Here is a 19,713-nt window from a genome sequence, read left to right as displayed (position 1 = left end):
ATTCCAGTTGACACGAGCGATATGCTAACAAACAAGTGGAGCTGCATGGCTCAGGGAGTAGATTGATAGATCTCCCAACCTGAAGTTGTGGATTTGTTCCTCAACCTTTGAGTTACTTTTTTTCTTCTTATTATTTTACTCTCTTCCAAATGTAAATTTCACTACCAAATAGACTCTGTTGAGAGTAACATTTACTTCACAGAATTTACTGCGCTCCAAGATTCTTTGGAAGTTGAGCCTTTTTATTTTCTTCTCATTTGTACATTTCTTTTATTTATATTAATATATTTATATGTTCATCACTTTAGGTACTTTGGGCAAATCGATGGGTACACAAGCAGCCCACTCATCCGCCCCCACAGCAAGCTCAGACGCCGAGGCAGCCACATAAAGGAACGTTTCTGCGGCGTTAGCATGGAGCCACTCCACTCGAGCATGGCCCGTATCCTTGTTTCTATGGATCCACACTCAGACTTTATAACCATGGATACGGTAAGGCATCAGTAATCAGTAACACACGTCACGCTGCTTGTCCACATCGCTGCTTACGCACGCCCCATTTGAATATACAGCATATGAATATCTCACAGTTCATTGATCCCATTAGTTCACCTAGAAGGGAGAATCATGCATCACTCAGATTCTAAAGCACTGAAATCAGAAAACATTTCATACATTTTTTAGGCTTAATTATATTAGTCTTGCACAGTACTAAATTTACAGTTGAGGTGATAATATAAGATCCTGGCCTCAAGGTGGTGACACTCTTACAAAAATGATACATTATTAATTAAGGCTTCTAACTGATTTAGACATACAGCATGGAGACATAAGAGTGACTCGATAGGAAAGTGAATAACTACCCTGCGATGAATGTCTTCCGATCCATTTAAAATAATGAGATTAGATTACGCTCATAATCTAGTGTGCGTCATATTTTTACATCTAAATTAGTTAGGTAACAGAGAAGAGAAATATTTCACAGAACACACTGGGAAAAAAAATACATAAATTAATCAAAACTATAGCAACGACAACCTTATCTAGATGTCTGCAGGATTATAAATGATTAAATGCAAACCTTAATTAAAAAAAGTCTTATTTATCAAACACTAATTCTGCATTCCTTAGAAATACAATTTAAAAATGTACAAATAATTAATATAAATAAAGACTGTAGGCTAGATTGTTGTTTCAAGTTTCATGTCAAGACTCCAACAGCAGAGAGATAAAGTGCATCAAGTGTTCTGGTGCTTCTACTTGATCTAATCAGACTGTGAATAAGAGAAAGAGCCAAAGGTCGCAGACTCCCAACACAAAGCATTGGGGGTCTCAGTCTTCAAAGGAACCCAGCTGGGACTCCACCGAGGTCCTGGTGAACTGAGACAGCAGAGCAGCATCTGCTGTTGCGCTTCCGTCCACCTTCTTGGTCTCCTTTTTGTTTCCCGACTCCTGTGAGCTGGTGTCAATTGGACGGTTAGCGTCAGTGTCGGAATCTTCGGCATCAGCTTCCTTGTCCTCGGTCACACAGGCATCACCGGTTGAACTTCCACCCTGTCATTTTAACCCAAAACAAGTAGTCAACTGAAAAGTTTGACACCAATATTGCTCCAAAACATTCATTAATAAACACCTTGTCATCATGTTAGAGACCACCTCAACTTTAAACATACAGTGAATCCCTGCATATTTGCAGTTTGGTATTCAATTTGCAGATTTTTGTAGGAACCTATCTTCACCTACTATCTGTTTCTGTGCTCAGGCCAAAGTCATGTCGAATATAAAAATATTGCTGATGTAACCCTGTGACTAACTCAGGGTAAAAAAAAACAAAGGGGGAAAAGAAGATCATAGAAAAAATTATATAATATAATATTATATATATATATATAAAATCCATTAAGTGTTTTAATTAATTTATTTATTTTTTACAAATTCTGCCGTTGAGATTGATTTAAACCGGAAGTCCCTCCCCCATAGTCAATTGATTGACAGGTCAAGACGAGAACTTTCGAGAGCAGCGAGAAACGTTTGCCAACGCTCAGAAACAACAGTTAAAGTGAATAAAACCCATCTTATGCACATATAAATCGACAAGGACAGCTGTTGAAGATAGGGGGAGTGAATAGGAACCGTGAGAACCCGTGTTTTTGATCATTATTGGCCTCAGCAAGCTAAACCATGCCAAGTTAGCTTACATACGCAGACGAGCTAATCGCTAAGCTATGCTAAAGCTCAGCCATTGTTTAAAAAAAAACATTTAATGGTGTCGTTGGATGTGTTCCTTTACGGTCACAGCCCACTTCATTTAGCTCCGCAGTCTTATACAGTCATGTGTGTTATTCTGTGTATATACTGGTTACACTTTATTTATATTTTCATATTGTTGCATCCTGGGGAAGAAAAACTATGTTGAAGTATCAGGAGGAGCTTTATTTAATCAGGCCACAGCCTTATCTAACAGAAAAAAAGGGATGTGCCACCATCTTGTGGCATCTATTTGCCATTACAATTACAAATCTTATTTGGGGGGCGTGAATTGCAGATGGTAGGGCTCGGTCCCTGATCTCCTTCATGAACGACTGTAAACCAATTCGACCTCAAACTTGCACTATTATGTCGAGCTAAGTTAATTAAGGTAAGAGCTAGGTAAGTACACTTACATAAGGCTTTGCTCAAACTATCCCGCTTCTCTTCACTTGCATCAAGTTAGACCAGGGGTGTCAAACTCATATTAGCTGAGGGGCCGCAGGGAGGAAAATATATTACCAAGTGGGCCGGATCGATAAAACAATGGTATATAACCTAAATTGCCGTCAATTATACGCAGATTTTCGCTATTTGTGGGCCAGCCCTAAATTACGGAGATCAACTGTAATCATATTGTTCCAAAAAAAACAACATAAATGCAAATGGAACGCAGCAACACTTTGCCTGTATGAGTTCCAGACGTGTTGAATCTACCTGTTTTACATATATATTGTTCCCAGAATGCATTGTGTGGCGCAGTTAATGCGTTATAAGTTATAAGGACGTTAATCCTTGTCATATGTGTTTATGTTACTAGTAATTAAATTTGTGTCTTTTTAACATGTTTATGTCGGTCTATTATTTAATTATATATATATTTTTATAAACAAACTGTAACTTTAGGTTGTGTGTAAAATAATGACATCCAGGACGAATCCATGTACAAGTTGCATTGCTCATCTGAGGACTGTTTGTAAAATAACGAATGTATATGTTGATTGTGGCCGGTTGCTTAATTGGTCCGACATTAAAAAAAAATTCTTACTTTACAAAATTGTCTCGCGGGCCGGATTAAACCGCTTTGTGGGCCTGATCTGGCCCGCAGGCCGTATGTTTGACACAGTGAGTTAGTTTGATACAGTGCCATGAAAAAGTACTTGCCCGCTTTTTAAATTCTTACTTTTTTTTTGCATGGTTTCCCCACTTTTAAGTTCATCAAACTAATGTAAATATCAGAGAACGATAACCTTGAAAAAACTAAAATGTAGTTTTAAAATGGTGGTTATATTTATTAAGGGGTGAAAAAAAAACACTTTCATTCAGCATCACTGGAGGGTTTTCAAAGTCAGACTCATTTTGTCTATTTACAATTTGACTGTTTTGGATCAACCTGCTGTAAAACCCAATTGCGCTTCAGCTTGAGGTCACAAACTGATGATAAAACTTTCTCACTCTGGATTTTTTGATAAACAGCAGTCGTCCAGGTCCTGAAGTAGAAAAGCTCAGATAAAAAAATCTCACTGCATGCACCATTTTTGCCATAAAAAAAAAATGTTGTGTTACATTTACAAAGACACACACACCTACCAAAAAGTTAAAATTTTGTCTCATCTGTATATAGAATATTCTCCCATAAGTGTGTGTATATATATATATATATACTTAATTAAATTTAATCAGCATTTTTTGCCCGCAAAATTTGAAAAGCACCTGTTACTATGTGTTAATTCTTTCAATATTTAATGTTAGATTAAATGTTAGATCTTTTTTAAAATAAGTTAATTACCCGCTTTTAAAAACCCCAAAACAAATAAGTTAATTACCTGCATAATTTAAAATGACCCCAGTAGTTTGACATCCACAAATATTCTGAATGTCATACACAAACATTTATTAAATGCTTTACTTTAATGCATGTAGTTATGTTTGCTGTTCAAACACAACCTATGCTACCTTTAAAATAACCATCTGCTGTCAAGTTAAAGGATCATCTGCGGTCAAAATTAATATTTTTTTTATTTGCGTTAATACATGAATAATGCGATTTTTTTGTGATTAATCAATAAGTTAACACTTTAACTTTGACAGCATTAATATATATATGCTGTATGGTTACGATTATTTTGCTATTGGGATTTGCAATCAAGTGCAATTGAAATACCTAAATATATTGTTAATTATAAGTCTGATGATGTTTTGCTAATTAAAGAACAGAAGCTGTTAGTAGATGAGACTTGAACCACATTTCCCTTTCTATTGCAAGAGGCCGCCCTATATGATTCAAAATATATTTTTTCCATTTTTCTTTTACTTGAGTATCTTTTGAGACCTGTGATTTTTACAGTACAGTATTGTAGTACTCTTCCCACCTGTGGTTGTCACTAATATTGCAAAAAAAATGGCATCAAGAAAAGAAAAGTTGCAAGTCATACCTGTAGCAGTAGAGGCAAGTCATTGCTGTGAAACAAAACAGATTGGTTCAGTCTGTCTAATTGGATAGCGAGATTAGCTTGCCCTTGCTGGTTTAGAATTAGCATTTAGACTGCACTAGGTCACATTCCTCTTTGCGGTAGGCTTGAACCCCTTGGTCATGCTCATAAATAGGAGTGGTTATATTCACTTGTGGCAAGTCATTTTGGACTTAACTCGGACTTCTTGTTCTCGCCTGCTCCCTGTCTATAGACAAGTTTGTAATTGTGTAAAAAAAAAAAATGCATGATGGCTTTTTTACAGGATCATACACTAAGAGACAGTATTGTTGTTTTTTCCTGGTAGGTCGACTGTCTGTTGGTGCTCCATAGTTTTGTCCATAGAAACCCCCCCGCTCTGTACCACACACAGCGTAATCCAGTCGATCCAATAAAACTTCTATTATAAAAACAATCTGCTTAAACAAAATGATAAATTTAATTGTGCAATGCATAATTTTGTGTTTATAATTAATATTGGATTTCTTTAACAATTGTTCGTAATTTATAATCAATGTCGTATTTAATACATGCATGTTTTTTCAGTTTGTCCTAGTCCAGTGTGTCCTGACCTTTGGTGAGGCTCCTTCTTGCTGCGGCGACTCGCCTTCTCCTTGAGACTCTCCAGTGCGATCCTCCGCCTCCTCTTCCTTCTCCACATCGTCATCATCTGCTCCCGCTGAAGCGTTGGCATTTCCTTTCTCCTCCAAAAGTGTTGGTTCTTCAAGATCTTGATTTGGAGAGTCCTCTGTGACCTTGCACTCTTCCTCTGCATCCACATCATCTTCACTTCTTTCAGTGGTCTCTCCTCCACCTGCCTTGTCGCTCTCGCTTTTCTCATCATCATATTGTGTTCCAGCCACCTCCTCGTCAATCCTGAATTCATTTACAGCATCCTCCTCCCCTGCACCTTCTATGTTGTCAGTTGTTTTCTCCTCTGGTGTTTCTTCCCTCATGCACTGGCAGCACTTTCCCCCCCCGTTGATCTGTGAGTCTTCAGCTTCCCCGCCTTCTGTTTCTTCCTCATATTTCCCCTCATCACTCTCATATTTCTCTTCACCTGTATCCTCCTCGGGACTTGTCTCTTCAGTTTTGAAATCATCGATTGATTCGTTGTCCTCCTCTTCCTCCCGTACAACCTCTAAACTCCTTACTTCCTCTTCTACGACCACACTGTGAACACACCTATCAATTGGCTGTGACACAGATGTCGGGACAGGTGCTGGGGTCTTTCTGAGTTGAAGTATCTTAAGGAGATCGAACTCCATCATCACTGGAGCTTCAGCTGCTGCCGGGTTCATTTTAAAAGGCCGTGCTTCCATTTTTTTGCGTACACAAGCATCACAGGGGCAGTATTCGTCGTCACTTCGTTGGTCGCTGAACTCGGATGTCATCTCGCCATCACTGAAGGAGTCGGCAGTTTTGACTGACTGGTTCTTCATGACCTGACAATTGAACAATACAATAATGTCCACCTTTCTGCAGCAAAATCCTGCCAAATCTAGCATGTCAAACACTTTTTCGTCACAAACCATGTCAGCCAGTTTACTGTAAGACTATTGGCAACAGCATAACAACCTCTTGCATTATCTAATGTGATCTACATCCAAAATTCTGATTTTACAAAGGCAATACTACTCAGCTACATATAAGTACAAAAGTTGTCAGAGCCCAAATTTGAACACACAACTCTTAATTGTGATGCTGACTTGGCAGATGTTGATGTGGTTTAAAAAAAACAACTTATTATTATCTCTTTGGAGGCAGATTTTTCGATACAACTCCGATGAGCAAGCTTGAGGAGTAACAAAATACATATACCGCCGTTTTTTTTAACTGTATTTTGTTACAGTACAGGATAAAAAAAAAAAAATCAGATTATAGGTACATTTATTCAAAATGGGGACTATTTTGAGGGATTACAATTCCTACGATGAGAGCGAGCGAGCGAGCGAGCGAGAGAGAGAGGGGGAGAGAGAGAGCGAGAGAGAGAGTGAGACGTCGTGTCGGGCACGCAGCCTGTTTAAAAGGGTTCACGGACGAAAGGAGGAAGTAAGTGGCGACCGGTATTTACGGTTTGGAATATACTTGTTTTGCTAAAGGATCGATTTATCTTTAACAAAGAAAAAGTTTCATCTGAGAGTCGACCCTGCGGCATGCTACGCTGAACGTCTTGCTAGCTGCCGCTACAACATAATGTGAGTTACATCTTCCGAACAAATATTCCTCCCACCAATTCACCATACACAATATGGCTAAACTTGTGGCTGGGATAAAAATTCATTTTGCAGTTAATGTCACGCATGGTCATCCTCATAGCATTATTAGTGCATGCGTGCGTGTGGGTAAAATGAGCTACCATGAGAAATGTGCTTTTAAAAGCACAATTTGTTACTTTTCTCCCTATTCATTGGATCTATCTATCTATCTATCTATCTATCTATCTATCTATCTATCTATCTATCTATCTATCTATCTATCTATCTATCTATCTATCTATCTATCTATCTATCTATCTATCTATCTATCTGTAAGGTGCTTTTCAGTGAGTTTGAAAACAGCATATAGCCTTCAATCAATCAATCAATCAATCAATCAATCAATCTATACTGTACATGCATTTAAATGGTTGCCAATTCTACAAGGATTTTTGCTATTGGTAGGCTGCCCTTGTCCCTATCACCCACAAATAGCAGGGGCACATTGTATAGAAATATAAATTGTGGTGATATTTATTTTTATTTTGACTTCATGAGCATAGTAATCCAAAAGTAATCTCAAAGTAATCGTTACATTACTTTAATTTGGTACTTGGATTATGTTACTAACTACATTTTTTAGCAGGTAACTTGTAACAGTAACGGAATACATTTTAAAAGTAACCCTCCCAACCATGCCGATGAGATTATACAAGCCATTGAGTAGGCCTATAAAATAACATATATGAGACAGGGATGTGGTTTTACCAACAGGTTGGAAGGCAAATCTATAAATTTTTGTGCATTGGCTAAATTGAAATAAAAAAATCTGCCTCATACAGAGTTTGATTTGCATTAATGGAAAGTTGAATTTTGTTGGATTTACCTTCAGTATCCGTCGGCGCTTCTCTGTCATGGTGGACTCCCTGGATAGATTTGCCCCCTTTGGGGGCCGTGGTGACTTCCCGCCTCGGCCAGATCGACACTGGATCTTACTCATTTCCTGTTTAATGCTACTCTGGATTCGTTGGCTCACCTCATCCTTCAGCTCAGAGATCATCGTGTCCAAGATGAGGCTGTCGTCAAGGTCCCAACGGACTTTAAACTCTGCCATGGCATCAATGTAGTGGTTCATAAATTCCTTCTCCAGCTTCTTCAGAAGGTGCAAGACCCACACTGGATCGGGATCTGGGGCTGGTTTATTTGACAATGATGTTTGCAAAACTGTTGGTGGTGTTGTTGAACTGGAGTTGGAGCTATTATTGACAGAGCTTTTGTCAGATGACGACAGGTTTGCATCTTTTGGACTCTCCAGAACTGGAAGGACTTGATTTTGGTTGTGACAAGGTTGTTCTTGGATGTGTAGTTCTATTCTCTCCTCTGTAACCTTCTCTACAGCCTCATCATGTGATGAGTCTTTGGGGATGGTTTCATTTCCTACTTGATTGTCTTGGTCCTTCCCCGAGCCACCTGAGCCACTGCTCATGCCTACCCCCGATGAGGACCTTGGTGGGGTTCCTTGTTCTAAGCCAGTGTGCTTCGTCTCAATGTCTCTAGGTTCAGTGAGCCAAAGGGATTGAAGAATGGCTATAATGTCCCCGTAATGTCGGTTTCTGTCGTCATGTTTGTTGCAGTCTTGACCTCTGACAGGCTCAATTAGCTGAAGCTGGGCCAAACAGTCCAGGAGGCCCCTGGCTGATTTGCTTAGCCTGCGGCCATAAACTGGAGACACCTGTAGAGCACGTCAAGTGAGAATGTATATTATTTATGCATTCCTACAAAGAGATCTACACACTCCAGACAAAACAATATTTCATACTATACATCTTACTGTACCCCAGGAAAGCTACCAATAGTTATCAATGTGTATTTAACACTGCAATGTGTTTTTGGTCAATAAGTTCAGACAGTAGAACAAGTGACCACAAAATTTTATGACCATTTGCACAATCTAATGAGTTTTAATTTCATAGCTTTATTTTAATGGTGCTTGGTTTAGACTGACATTGTTAAACCTTCAAATTTGCACTACATCATATTCATTAATTTACTATATTTGCTAGATACCTTATTTACCAACATCACAGGATTAAAACAAGTGTCAAGTAGCATAACACACTTCACAGCAAAAATCACTAGTGTTTGATTAACACTGAGTGTTAAATCTAACACTAGAAAAGTGTCCACAACAATGAGTGTAGATCTTACACTTTTCAAAGTGTTACTTTTTTTTGCATTTAACCATTGTTATTCCAGCACTGTATCGTGTTAAAAATCAACATTATTTATTATTATTTAAACACAAACACAAACAGATCTACACACTCCAGACAAAACAATATTTCATACTATTCATCTTACTGTACCTCAGGCAAGCTTCTACATCGTCCCAGAGAGGAGCTGAGAAGAACCTTCATCACTGCAGCTGAAGAGTCCTTGGGCAATGCCTTTCCACTAATCCATAGAGAGTTGGGCTGGGGAGAAGCTTCGATTGCACCAACATCTGTAGCTGGATCGATATGTTTTCCTTCATCTACTGTCGCACATTTTTCTTCTTTCTGGTCACCCCCAACTTTCTCTTCCATGTCTAACTTTTCGTCCTCAAGATGTTCCTTCTTTGATTCTGTTTCTTCAGCTTCAATCATCTCTTCATTACCAACCCCTTTCTCAATGAGCTCATCAAGAGCGATCATGTTGCTGTTAGAAGGAATGCTGCGCAGCCAATCACTGACCACTTCATTGGGGGAAGCGTTGGGTAGACATGCAGGGGTCACTTCCGTCCTTTCACACTGATCCTTCTGGCTCCTTTTTACCTGATACCTAATGTTTTTCTCTAAATGTTGTTTGCTGCTGGCTTTGCTTGCTTTACTTGACTGCTGACAGTGTTGATGTGTTTCCTTATTGTCCTTGAGAAGGTCAGCAGCAGACATGGCACTTTCACCACCCGTCTCTTTACTGCAACGTCCAGAATTGTCGTGCCTTGAGGACCTGACTGACATCTCTTTATTTGCAGAACTTGATGTTTTGATAGATTGGACACTGCCACTGTCAGGTGCTTTGACAGTACCTTCTCCTTTCCTCTGCTTCAAGCCATATACTTTTGCATCAGCTGCCAAGTCACTCATGAGGGAAAAGAGTCCACTGGAGTGTGCACTCGATACCTTGTTGATGAGGCTATTCTCTTTTTCATCTGCTGTACTTGCTGACTTTTTGGAGACACTGTTGTCAGGATCAATAGCTGTCACATCTTCATCAGGTTGGTGAGCAAGCTTAGAATTTTTAACATTGGCACTAATTGATGACAGCGAAGATGAGGTCCTGTCGTCATTGATTCTTTTGATGTTGGAGCTTGAAACTGGGCTGGCACAAATATATTCCTTAGGGTGGTTGTCAACATCCCCATCAGATCCAGGTCCATCAATAGTAGGGATATTGACTGCTTTGTGACTCTCATTGACTTTGGAATTATGAGACAATATTGACTGGACATTTGGAGTTGCTGTCCTGACGTCGTCCTTGTTGTGATTGTCCATGTGAAATGAAATGCAGGACTTGCTGCTTTCCGTGTCACACAATTCCTGGTCATCTGGCAGCCCAAGAGACACCGACCTTGATGAGTTTTGACTTAGTTGCTCGGTGCCTCTTGAGTCCTCCACTTCATTTAGTTCCATATTTTCTCCCTCTTTCTTTGCTTCATTTTCCTTCCCCACGTCTTTCTTATTTCCCTCCTCAAATGCTGAAGCTACAACACAGTGACATTTAAAACTTCCAGATTTAGAAGAAGTTACTGAGTGAACTGATTGTACACTCTGGCCTCTTACTTCAATCAAATTGCTCGGTGATGCAGCTCTAACTTTGTGCAAACGGGACCGTGATGAGCGTATTTTCTTGGGTGACAACATTTGACCATAAGAGTGATCACAGGCTTTAGTTTGGGTATTTCTTTCTTCTACCTCTTCACTTTCAACAGTTTTTTGTGCTGTCTCTGTTGCTTCATTTATCTCATCAACTCCTTCTGGTGTTTTAATGGTGACTATGTTTGGTCTCTGGGATGCTGATTTTTTATTCTTGGTCGAAACTGACTTTTGAGAAGCAGAGGAGCCGAATGACGATTTCATAGATACGGCGCTGGTCACCCGCTCTTTATCTTCATCTTGCTTATTTCCTTTCACTTTAATAGAGGAAACACTGGCTTCCTTTAGATTGGGAGATTCTGCAGTGCCGTTTGAGACGCAGGTTGTACCACAAGAGGTTTTTGATTTTGCAGACAAAGCACTGGTTGCCCTTTCTTCAGCTGTACTACAGTCTTGTTTGTTACCTTCAATATCTGGATATTCCAGACACGTGTCTTTTACTGTTTCATTTGGCTCTACCACCATTGTCTCGTCTGTTGGACGCTGATTTTTTGTGGACTTGTGGCAAGATATTTTGGACTTTCTTGATATATTTGACCTTAATGATTTAGTTGAGAAGACACTATTAGGTCTCTCTTCCTTGCCAGACGTGATAGAAACATTAGAATTTACAGAATGGCAAGTATGAGATCTATTGTCTTCCAATGTTGCATTGTCTTCTGGACAGTTCATCTTGATACATAAGACAGTCACAGCTGCTGTGACATTGGAACTTTCAAATGTGCAACTCAAGTTGGACTGAGCTGACACAGCACTGGAGCTTCTCTTCATGTTATGTTCAGTTGTGGCACCAGTAGAAACAGAGTTTTGTGATGTGTTGGATTTGTGGATTATAGCCGAGGTGGCTCTCTCTTGCTTTTCTGTTGGCTCTGGACTGAACATTCTCGAAATGGCACTGAATGTTCCACTTTTCAGGACATTAGATATGGCAGATCCATGTCCTGTGAGATTAGTTTTGTTAGATCGTGTAGACAGAGCATCATCGTCCATAGAGTTATTGGCATTCTCTTGATTTTCGAAAGATGAAGTCGGTTTTGAAGAGGCTTGAGGAGCGCGACGGGATCTCTGTGAAGCTCTGCTACTGTTATTGGAGGTGACAACCCATTTGTGGCCCCCACAATTAGGACATACACTTGATATCCCAGATGGGCCAGAGGCGCCAGATGAAGCTTTAACAATGCTCTTTATCTCCTTACTCTCATTTGTTTGGTCCATAAATTTGGTGGACCGACAAGAGGCTCTACTTACATTTGAGCTCAATCTTAGAGTTTGATCTATCATCTCAGATTCACATTGACAAGAGGTGGCAGCAGATGCTGTTCCACTTTCTTTATCACTCTGGTCATCCGGCTTTTCAAATTCAGTCGAGTGGCTGATTGGCTGATTGTTGTTAAATTGAGCATTCGGGGATGGCACAGTTGTATGGGAGCACTGTGAAGCGCTCGGTGGCAGATCATCATCAACGTCTTGGTCTTCTTTTAATGACTGCAGGACATGTGAGGAGCTGCTGACTCTAGACAGTGGGTGATCCACCTCTTCCTCCATCGACTCATCCTCTACTGACCTCTGGCTAGGAGATCTTGCATTGCCGTTCAAGGTGACCACTTCACTGTGACTGGAGCACCTGTTCATCATACATATCTGTACGTTAGTGTCTTCCTTCTGTCCCATGTCTAATCTGCGCTCTACCTGTTCCACCACACATGTTTCCTCTTGGACAAGTTGGCTCTGCTCTGAATCCGAACCTCTTTCATAGCTGGAGAGTTTTGCCCGGCAACGCACTACTCTCATCGAGTTACAAGATGAGGAAGAGCCCGAGGAATGTGTGTGTCTTACCGAAGTGTGGGTGTGACTCGATATATATGGGGGTGGGACAGGTGGCTGCTTATGACTGTGCATTGGGTTTTCCCAGAGGTTGTACTGCTGTTCTTGCATCTGGTAGCAGCAGCCGCACTGGCTCATATGCAATGCATGATGAACAGATTGATTGGAATAGTCCATAGAATCTGGGTCCACAGTTACACAATCAGAGCAGCTTTCGGATTGACAGTTGTGTAAACAATGGGGGTGGGGATGGCTTGGAGGTCGGCACTCGCTTGTCAGAGAGGGCGATTTTCCAATCTGCGTGGACCACTGCAAGGTCTCATCGTTGCGGAGGCGAAAACGCACCCTCATCTCCACAGAGAGACTGCCATCCTTGTTTACTAGGACATGCTTTTCAATGTCGTCATTCATAATAGCCGCTCTCTGTTGTAACTGTGCTCTTATACCGTTGCCAAAGGACTTCTCTGAGGATAAGGACAATCGAGTGGAGCGGGTAGATGAATCAGACCGAGGGTGGATGATGCTCTTTTTTGTTTCCAGACCAAAGTTAACTGAAAGCAGAGTGAAAAAAAAAACAGTAGTTAGCCCTATGTTGTAAATTCATGTTTCTGCATTTACATGTCAATAACTGATAGCCTACCGCTTTTCCTGCTCTCATGTCCCTCACTACATTCACTGGCTCTGGACTGACCTCCATGAGGGGATGATCTTGCTTCTTGAATACCAGGGGATCGAGCCCCATTTTCAGGGGTCCTAGAATCAAGACCAGGTGACCTGCTGCTCAAACCGGGGAGTTTGTCCTCTGAGCTCTTCCGCAGGATCTTTAGCAGCAAGGGACTGAGGGCCTCTCTGCCGACACACACCAAAACTCCAGGGCAGGTCATCAGACTTTGAATGTTGTCAACCTAGGGACACATTTAATGTGTTTAGTCTTCTCCAAAATGTAAACTAGGTAAGTCAAAAGCTGAACTAGTAATACCACTGTCAAGGAGGTTATGTATGTCGACAGTGTCTGTTTGTTAGCATGCATAGTTACAATACATGAAGCTGGTTGATAAAGATAAAAAAATCATATACAAGCAAAAATAATTTCTCACCCTGCGGCCCTCTGCAGTATAAATCTTTCGGACATGGAATTGCATCACCTCAGACACCTCTTCAAGGAAGGCCCTCATACTTCTGATTGATCTCCTGCTCAGTACCACACTCCGTCGCATCCCTGGCTCAGTGTTTTTTATCAGAAGGATCCGGCGATGCTTGTGAGGTAGATGGCCAGATAAGGATGTGTGCACGGGTTCTGGTTGAGGGGTTATGCGGCTATGATGCTGCCAAATATTTTGGCGTTTGTTGGAATGTTCCATGTTGATTGGTTTAGGCTGGCGTCGGTCAGAGCACAGGTAACAGCCCCCATCCTGGAGTTCCTCCAGATGTTTGATGACGTGTGTGCCGCGGGGGGTGGTCACAGTCCGTACACCAAATGGAAGTGGCATCTATAGAGAGATAAAATATTTGTATGAATATTTGTATGTTATTATTTTTTTGTCAGTACGACTTAAAAAATACTTTTATGAACTTTATGGTAGGCAGTGAAAGTCTGCCCTCTTGTTACTGGCTTGTCCCTTGGGAAGGCTAAAATTGACTCAATAGTACTCAATCCATAGAAGTGAATAGAAATGAAAAAAGGTAAAACTTTTGTACAACTAAAGCCACATTGCCTTGGTAAAAAGGTAATCCTACCATCCCTGTTTTAATACCTGACACCTGTCCTACTAACCTTTTGTGAAAGGTCATCCAGCAGGGCATCAAAGCATTTGAAGCTGCGCTTGTGGATGGCCATCCTGACACCCCCAAACTGGCTGTCCCCGCTTCTGTAGAAAGTGATCCTCTTGGCTGGCGTGGCTGTCTCCACGTAGGCGAGGCGCGAGCTGGTAGGTGGTCGACGGTTGTGTGTCGAGGCATGATTAGGTGTGAGCGGAGGGTCCCACCTCCCTTCTTGGACAGTCTGCATGCTGCACTTTCACACACGCCTGAGGGTTGCAATAAAGAGCAACACTGAATGTAGTGATACATTTTGAGATATCCTTTGCATAGACAGTAACCATGTTGTTAATCTAGTTGTTTGACTGAGGCGGGTTCAGTTCAGAACAGCACTAACAAGACTTCCTGTTACATATGTGATTTGGCTATGACCAATAGTCTATGCTTTGTCTTATACAAAGCTACCAATAGTCCTCGATGTGTATTTGACACTGTGCCATGTACGAAGAATCTTTTTTGGTCAATAAGTTCAGACAGTAGAACGAGTGACCACAACATTATGACCACTTGCACAATCTAATACATTTTAATTTCATAGCTTTATTTTAATGATGCTCGGTTTAGACTGACATTGTTAATGAGGTATTCATTCAACAATACATTTATTATTGTGGGTGTAGTTTGCACTGCATCATATTAAGAGCCACATTTACTATATTCGCAAGATACTTTATTTACCTACATGACGGAATTAAAACATAAGATAAGACTGTCAAGTAGCATAACGCTCTTCACAGCAAAATCCCCAGCGTTAGATTAACACTGAGAGTGTTAAATCTAACACTAGAACAGTGTTTATATGTGTCCACACCAATGAGTGTAGATCTTACACTTTTGAAAGTGTTACTTTTTTTCCCACTTTATCAGTGTTATTCCAGCACTGAATCGTGTTAAAAATCTACAGTATTTATTATTATTTAAACACAAAAATTTATGGTACTATACTTAATTTATATAGTGTTTTTCCACCAAGGCCCTCAAAGCACTTTACATTTTGACTACTGATGACGCAGCATCAGGAGCAACTGGGGGTTCAGTATATTGCTCAAGGATATTTTCGTGCGATCGTACCCACAATGTCAGGATTGCGAGACGACCACTCTACCACTGAGCCATGTCGCCCCAACAAAAATACCTGGATGCTATTTAAATAAATCACTTTTAATTAAAATGGCTGTCGACAGCACCCTGGAAAATTTCTCCTTCACCGGAAATGAGGGTGTGATCAATTTAACACTCAAAGTAGTACTATTCAAGTTACAAGCAACATCCACCCCAACACTCAAGGAAATTTACTCTGACAGTGTAACTTTTTGTCCTGACAGTCTTAAAATAACACTGCTTACGACATAGTTGATCCAGCACTGAAAGTTTAACACCGTTCAATTTGCTGTGTACAGCTTTATACTATTTCAAACTACACGCACAAATAATAACGTTTTCTAAAGTGAAGACAGCAAAAAAACAGAAGTATTATAGGTTATGACACAGCTCTGTGTTTTAGTGATCTTAACTGTCCTTGGGTGCAATAAGAGAGCAACCCACTTCTCTTGGCTGCAGACAGCCTCAACGTGACACTCAGTATCTTAATCCCTCCTAATAACCTTACACCTAAAACACCACCGGGCTCTCTTTTTAAAGGGAAATATCCGATTAAGTTTGCCTACTAATGTTTTAGGTAGTCAGTTGTTTTTAATCAGTGATACAAACTAAAAATGCTGCTAATGAGGCACATTTGGAACTCTTCTATTTTCCTTTGCCGTTTTACAGAACTGCCTTATAAAAATGCAGGTGAAATAGAAAAAGAAGAAGAAGAAGATAATGATGATGATGATGATGAAAGAAAAATTATGCAAAGCATCTGAAGTCAAACACAATGTATTGTAGGCTATTTTCCATGTTTCCATAGCATTCATCTAAACATATACAGTAGCTGTAACAAAGCTAGTCACAGTTAGTATAATCCTAATTTAGAGAAAACATTTATGAAAACTGAATGGATGTTGTTCAAAAATATTACTTGTGATTTACATGCACCACCCCATTACTACCATGGTATCAACAGTTGATGATTTTAAAAAACAAAACAAAAACAAAAACATTATCTTACAACAAGAGACTAATTTCAGTTTTTACTAGTTGTAGCTACTTGTCATGCACTTCACACACATTTTGCAAAAAATATATTAATAACTATAATAATAAAACGGCACTCACATTTTTCGGAAACATGGTCCAAAGACAGTTTGAAAATGTCGTAAGAGAAAGCTCACTATAGTTGAGTCAGACGGTAAGTTTTAACATGTTGACGTTCAAGCTACTGTATCACTGCACTTTGAGTCATGAGCTGAGACGCTTCTTCAGCTCCTAGATTAAAATGGCAGTCACTAATGGGGAACTTGGAGGAGGGAGGGTGAGGACAGGAAGGCGGCAAGGGAGGAGGCTAAGGATAGAAAGAAAAGCCTGCTTAAGAACCTGTGTGCGGAGGGAGGGAGGAGGTTGCTATGGTGAGGCCAAGATGGTGGAGAGAAAAGTGACGCTCCCATGTGACACCATGTGATGCATCAAATGTGCTATTTTAAACACAACTTTAAAAGTTTTCTTTCACATGCGTCACAATCATAAATTATGTGAAAAGTAAGATTTATAGCCACTTCCCAGTGGACAGAAAAAAATGTTTGCAGATTTTTGATGATGAATAACTTAAATTCAGTTCCATTCATTTGTTAGAATTTTTTCCTTTGTGCATATTGACAAATCGAATTTACAATCAGTGGCCCACATTTGTCTGAGTATTTTGTAGTATTGTGGGCCTGAAAGGAAATGTGGTGTTTTCTGACTAATGGAATCTACTTATTTATGTTGAGCAATGTTTAACAAGCAACTTCCTTGCATGTAACCACATGGACTGTTTCAATAATCCAATGCTCCTTCTGCTTATGGGAACCAGGGGTTAGGGACTAGACCCATTGATAGGCCGCAGCAATATATTTTTCTGTCACGCTCACTTCCTATTTGAGCAAAACAATGCAAAGTCACATTCTGCACGTGTTACAACTGTGTAAAAGAGTACATGTGTGTGCAAGTACTAGTTATTGACTATGGGGAGAGATTTGTCTCAAAAATCTTCACACAAATACATTTGTGATTTTCACGTGTTTTTCAGATCCACAAACAATTTCGCGATTTTCAAGTGTTTTTCTGATCCACAAACATATTCGTCATTTTCACATGTCTTTTTAAATTTTGTGCCTGTGTCAAAATTCACAAGACTGGGTCCTCGGAAGGCCGAATTTGTCGGCTGCATGACGTCACTCTCGATGCGCCTCGACAGCATGCACGGACTTATATATGAATGAATTGTCAATACTGCTTGTCAGTAGCACATTGGCCGACAATCCATTCATGTGTAAATCAGTCTTAAGTCCGTGCGTGCTGTCGAGTCGCGTCGGAAGTGACGTCATGCAGCCAACTAATTCGGCCTTCCGAGGACCCAGTCTTGTGAATTTAGACACAGGCTATGTGTGCATTTTCCATGACTTTTGCTTGCGAGTTGTCGAAAGTGCGTTTGTGGATCGTTGCGCACGCACATTTATTTATGGGACCAACATCACGCTGTTTCGAGATATTCACACACATACACAAGCGCCCAGATATTCACATGCGTCTAAGGCTCGTTCCTCCGCCGTCCACGGGGGGCAGTGTTACTGTCTCCATTGAACGGGAACGAGCCGTTTCTGTTTTTCGTTTAAAATTGGACATTGAAAAACAGAAATGGAGTCATTATCTGACCTTCCATTATGTGTTTATTTTGCACAAGTCGGGAAACAAAATGCGACCTTAGTTTGTTTCCCTTGAGCTTGTTTTGCTTTCACTCGAAAGACACTCTCCTTCTGCTGTTAAATTTTCTTCTTCTACGCCAATAATACATGCTGGACATCAGTGTCCGTCGTGTCTGTGGAGACAGCCAATCACCTGCGTTGTCACAGCAGAACCACTGAACCGGCCCAATCACGTTGTTTCACCGGTGCAGCTTAAGACACGAAACTATCTCATGTACGGAAAATAACGTCTTTTTCTGCAAGGAGCACTGCAAGATTCCAGGTGAGCCGACAATATAACTAGCAATTGCTCTCGCCAGTATTCTCTGTAAAGCAACAGTTTCTCCCTGCTCTGAATAACATTTCGCGCAGCCAGCCATATTTTTATACTTTTTTTTATACTTTCTTCTCTGTAAGGTAAGCTTTATTAATGTCGACCGGAATTATCCCTGAATATGATCTCTGTAACCACCGCAAAGTACTTTGCGCACTTTATGCTCGCAAAGCACTTTCTGCTGTCCCGATCTAGTTTTTTTTTTTGCTTACGATCTGATATTGTTTATGTTATTTTGTTTTGTTTTGATACAAAATAGGCTAAGTGCAAAAAATATGGTGTCACTGAGTAATGTGTTACCAACTTCTTTTTTTTTTTACTATAATGCCCGATATGAAGTGTAAAATGACCTCTTTTTTTGGCACAATACCCAATAAAATGTGTGTTAAGTTGCTTTCAGTGGTAAATAAATCAATGCTGAATACTAGTACTCCCTCTACACTCTTGTTATATTCATGTTCATTTCTATAGTATTGTCCCTAATCAAATAGTGTAAGGGTATGCTCACTTTAATGATTTGGTTGACAAGTATTTCTTAGCAAGTAGTTCTTTTTGTCAGACAAAGACAAATACAGATAAAATAACAAGCTCCAGGCCGTCGTGGTCATGAATAAAGCAAATGAGATTATATGGTGCCTCTTGTCCCTCCATCTCCCCCCGTCAGCCCTTATCCCTTTATAATAAGTGCGACTGACCTCTCAACTGATTGTTCAAGCTTTCTCATATGTTTCTAAAGAAATAGAAAATAACAATAAGGGGTTTCTTACCCACATGGGTGCATCCCGACTCCAAAGGTCAATTGTGACCTAAAACATTCTATAGCGACCATGGAGAACAAACAAATGGAGCTTTGGACCGCCGTACATTCTCTCTTGCTTCTGAAGATCGCAGATAAGGGGAGCACATGAGATTGTCAAGTGCACTGGTGCATAGACAGTACTGCCGGAAGCGCATTAATCTAGCCCTACAAAATAAAGCAAAAAACTCATCACTTATTGCTTTCAAAGGAAGAGACCATAATAGGATCTTGCCGTTCAGAGATTTAAATAAAGTAATACAGTACAGATAGTTATTCTTGACACACTC

General features: G+C 40.2%; 1 protein-coding gene across 4 annotated transcripts; it reads right to left on the bottom strand.

Moving 5' to 3' along the window:
* Positions 1-221: 221 nt before the first annotated feature.
* Positions 222-19,537, bottom strand: rp1l1a (rp1 like 1a). 4 transcript variants are annotated; one of them, XM_086069128.1, is made up of 8 exons: positions 19,395-19,537; positions 14,429-14,681; positions 13,752-14,144; positions 13,295-13,559; positions 9,283-13,205; positions 7,803-8,648; positions 5,291-6,163; positions 222-1,554 (listed from the first exon to the last, which is right to left on the bottom strand). In XM_086069128.1, the coding sequence occupies exons 2-8, from the start codon at positions 14,660-14,662 to the stop codon at positions 1,333-1,335; spliced, it is 6,756 nt and encodes a 2,251-aa protein (XP_085925254.1). In that variant the 5' UTR covers positions 14,663-14,681; positions 19,395-19,537; the 3' UTR covers positions 222-1,332. The 4 variants fall into 4 exon arrangements, with proteins under 4 accessions (XP_085925254.1, XP_085925257.1, XP_085925256.1 ...); XM_086069131.1 differs by having other exon boundaries at positions 13,346-13,559; XM_086069130.1 differs by having other exon boundaries at positions 19,399-19,513.
* Between the last annotated feature and the right edge of the window lie 176 nt (positions 19,538-19,713).

This window comes from Leptonotus elevatus, chromosome 2 (assembly GCF_054856555.1).
Source record: "Leptonotus elevatus isolate MCC_2025b chromosome 2, RoL_Lele_1.0, whole genome shotgun sequence".
Taxonomy (NCBI): Eukaryota; Metazoa; Chordata; class Actinopteri; order Syngnathiformes; family Syngnathidae; genus Leptonotus; species Leptonotus elevatus.
This window is presented reverse-complemented; position numbering and strand designations above follow the sequence as displayed.

What these genes read in the sequence shown, in the direction of transcription:
- rp1l1a (XM_086069128.1), bottom strand. Translation starts at nt 14,662, where the DNA reads ATGCAGACTGTCCAAGAAGGGAGGTGGGACCCTCCGCTCACACCTAAT. An exon ending in AGCGCCGACGGATACTGAAG is followed by an intron (nt 6,164 to 7,802) that starts GTAAATCCAACA and finishes TTCAATTGTCAG; the next exon opens with GTCATGAAGAACCAGTCAGT. An exon ending in AAGAAGGAGCCTCACCAAAG is followed by an intron (nt 1,555 to 5,290) that starts GTCAGGACACAC and finishes TTAAAATGACAG; the next exon opens with GGTGGAAGTTCAACCGGTGA.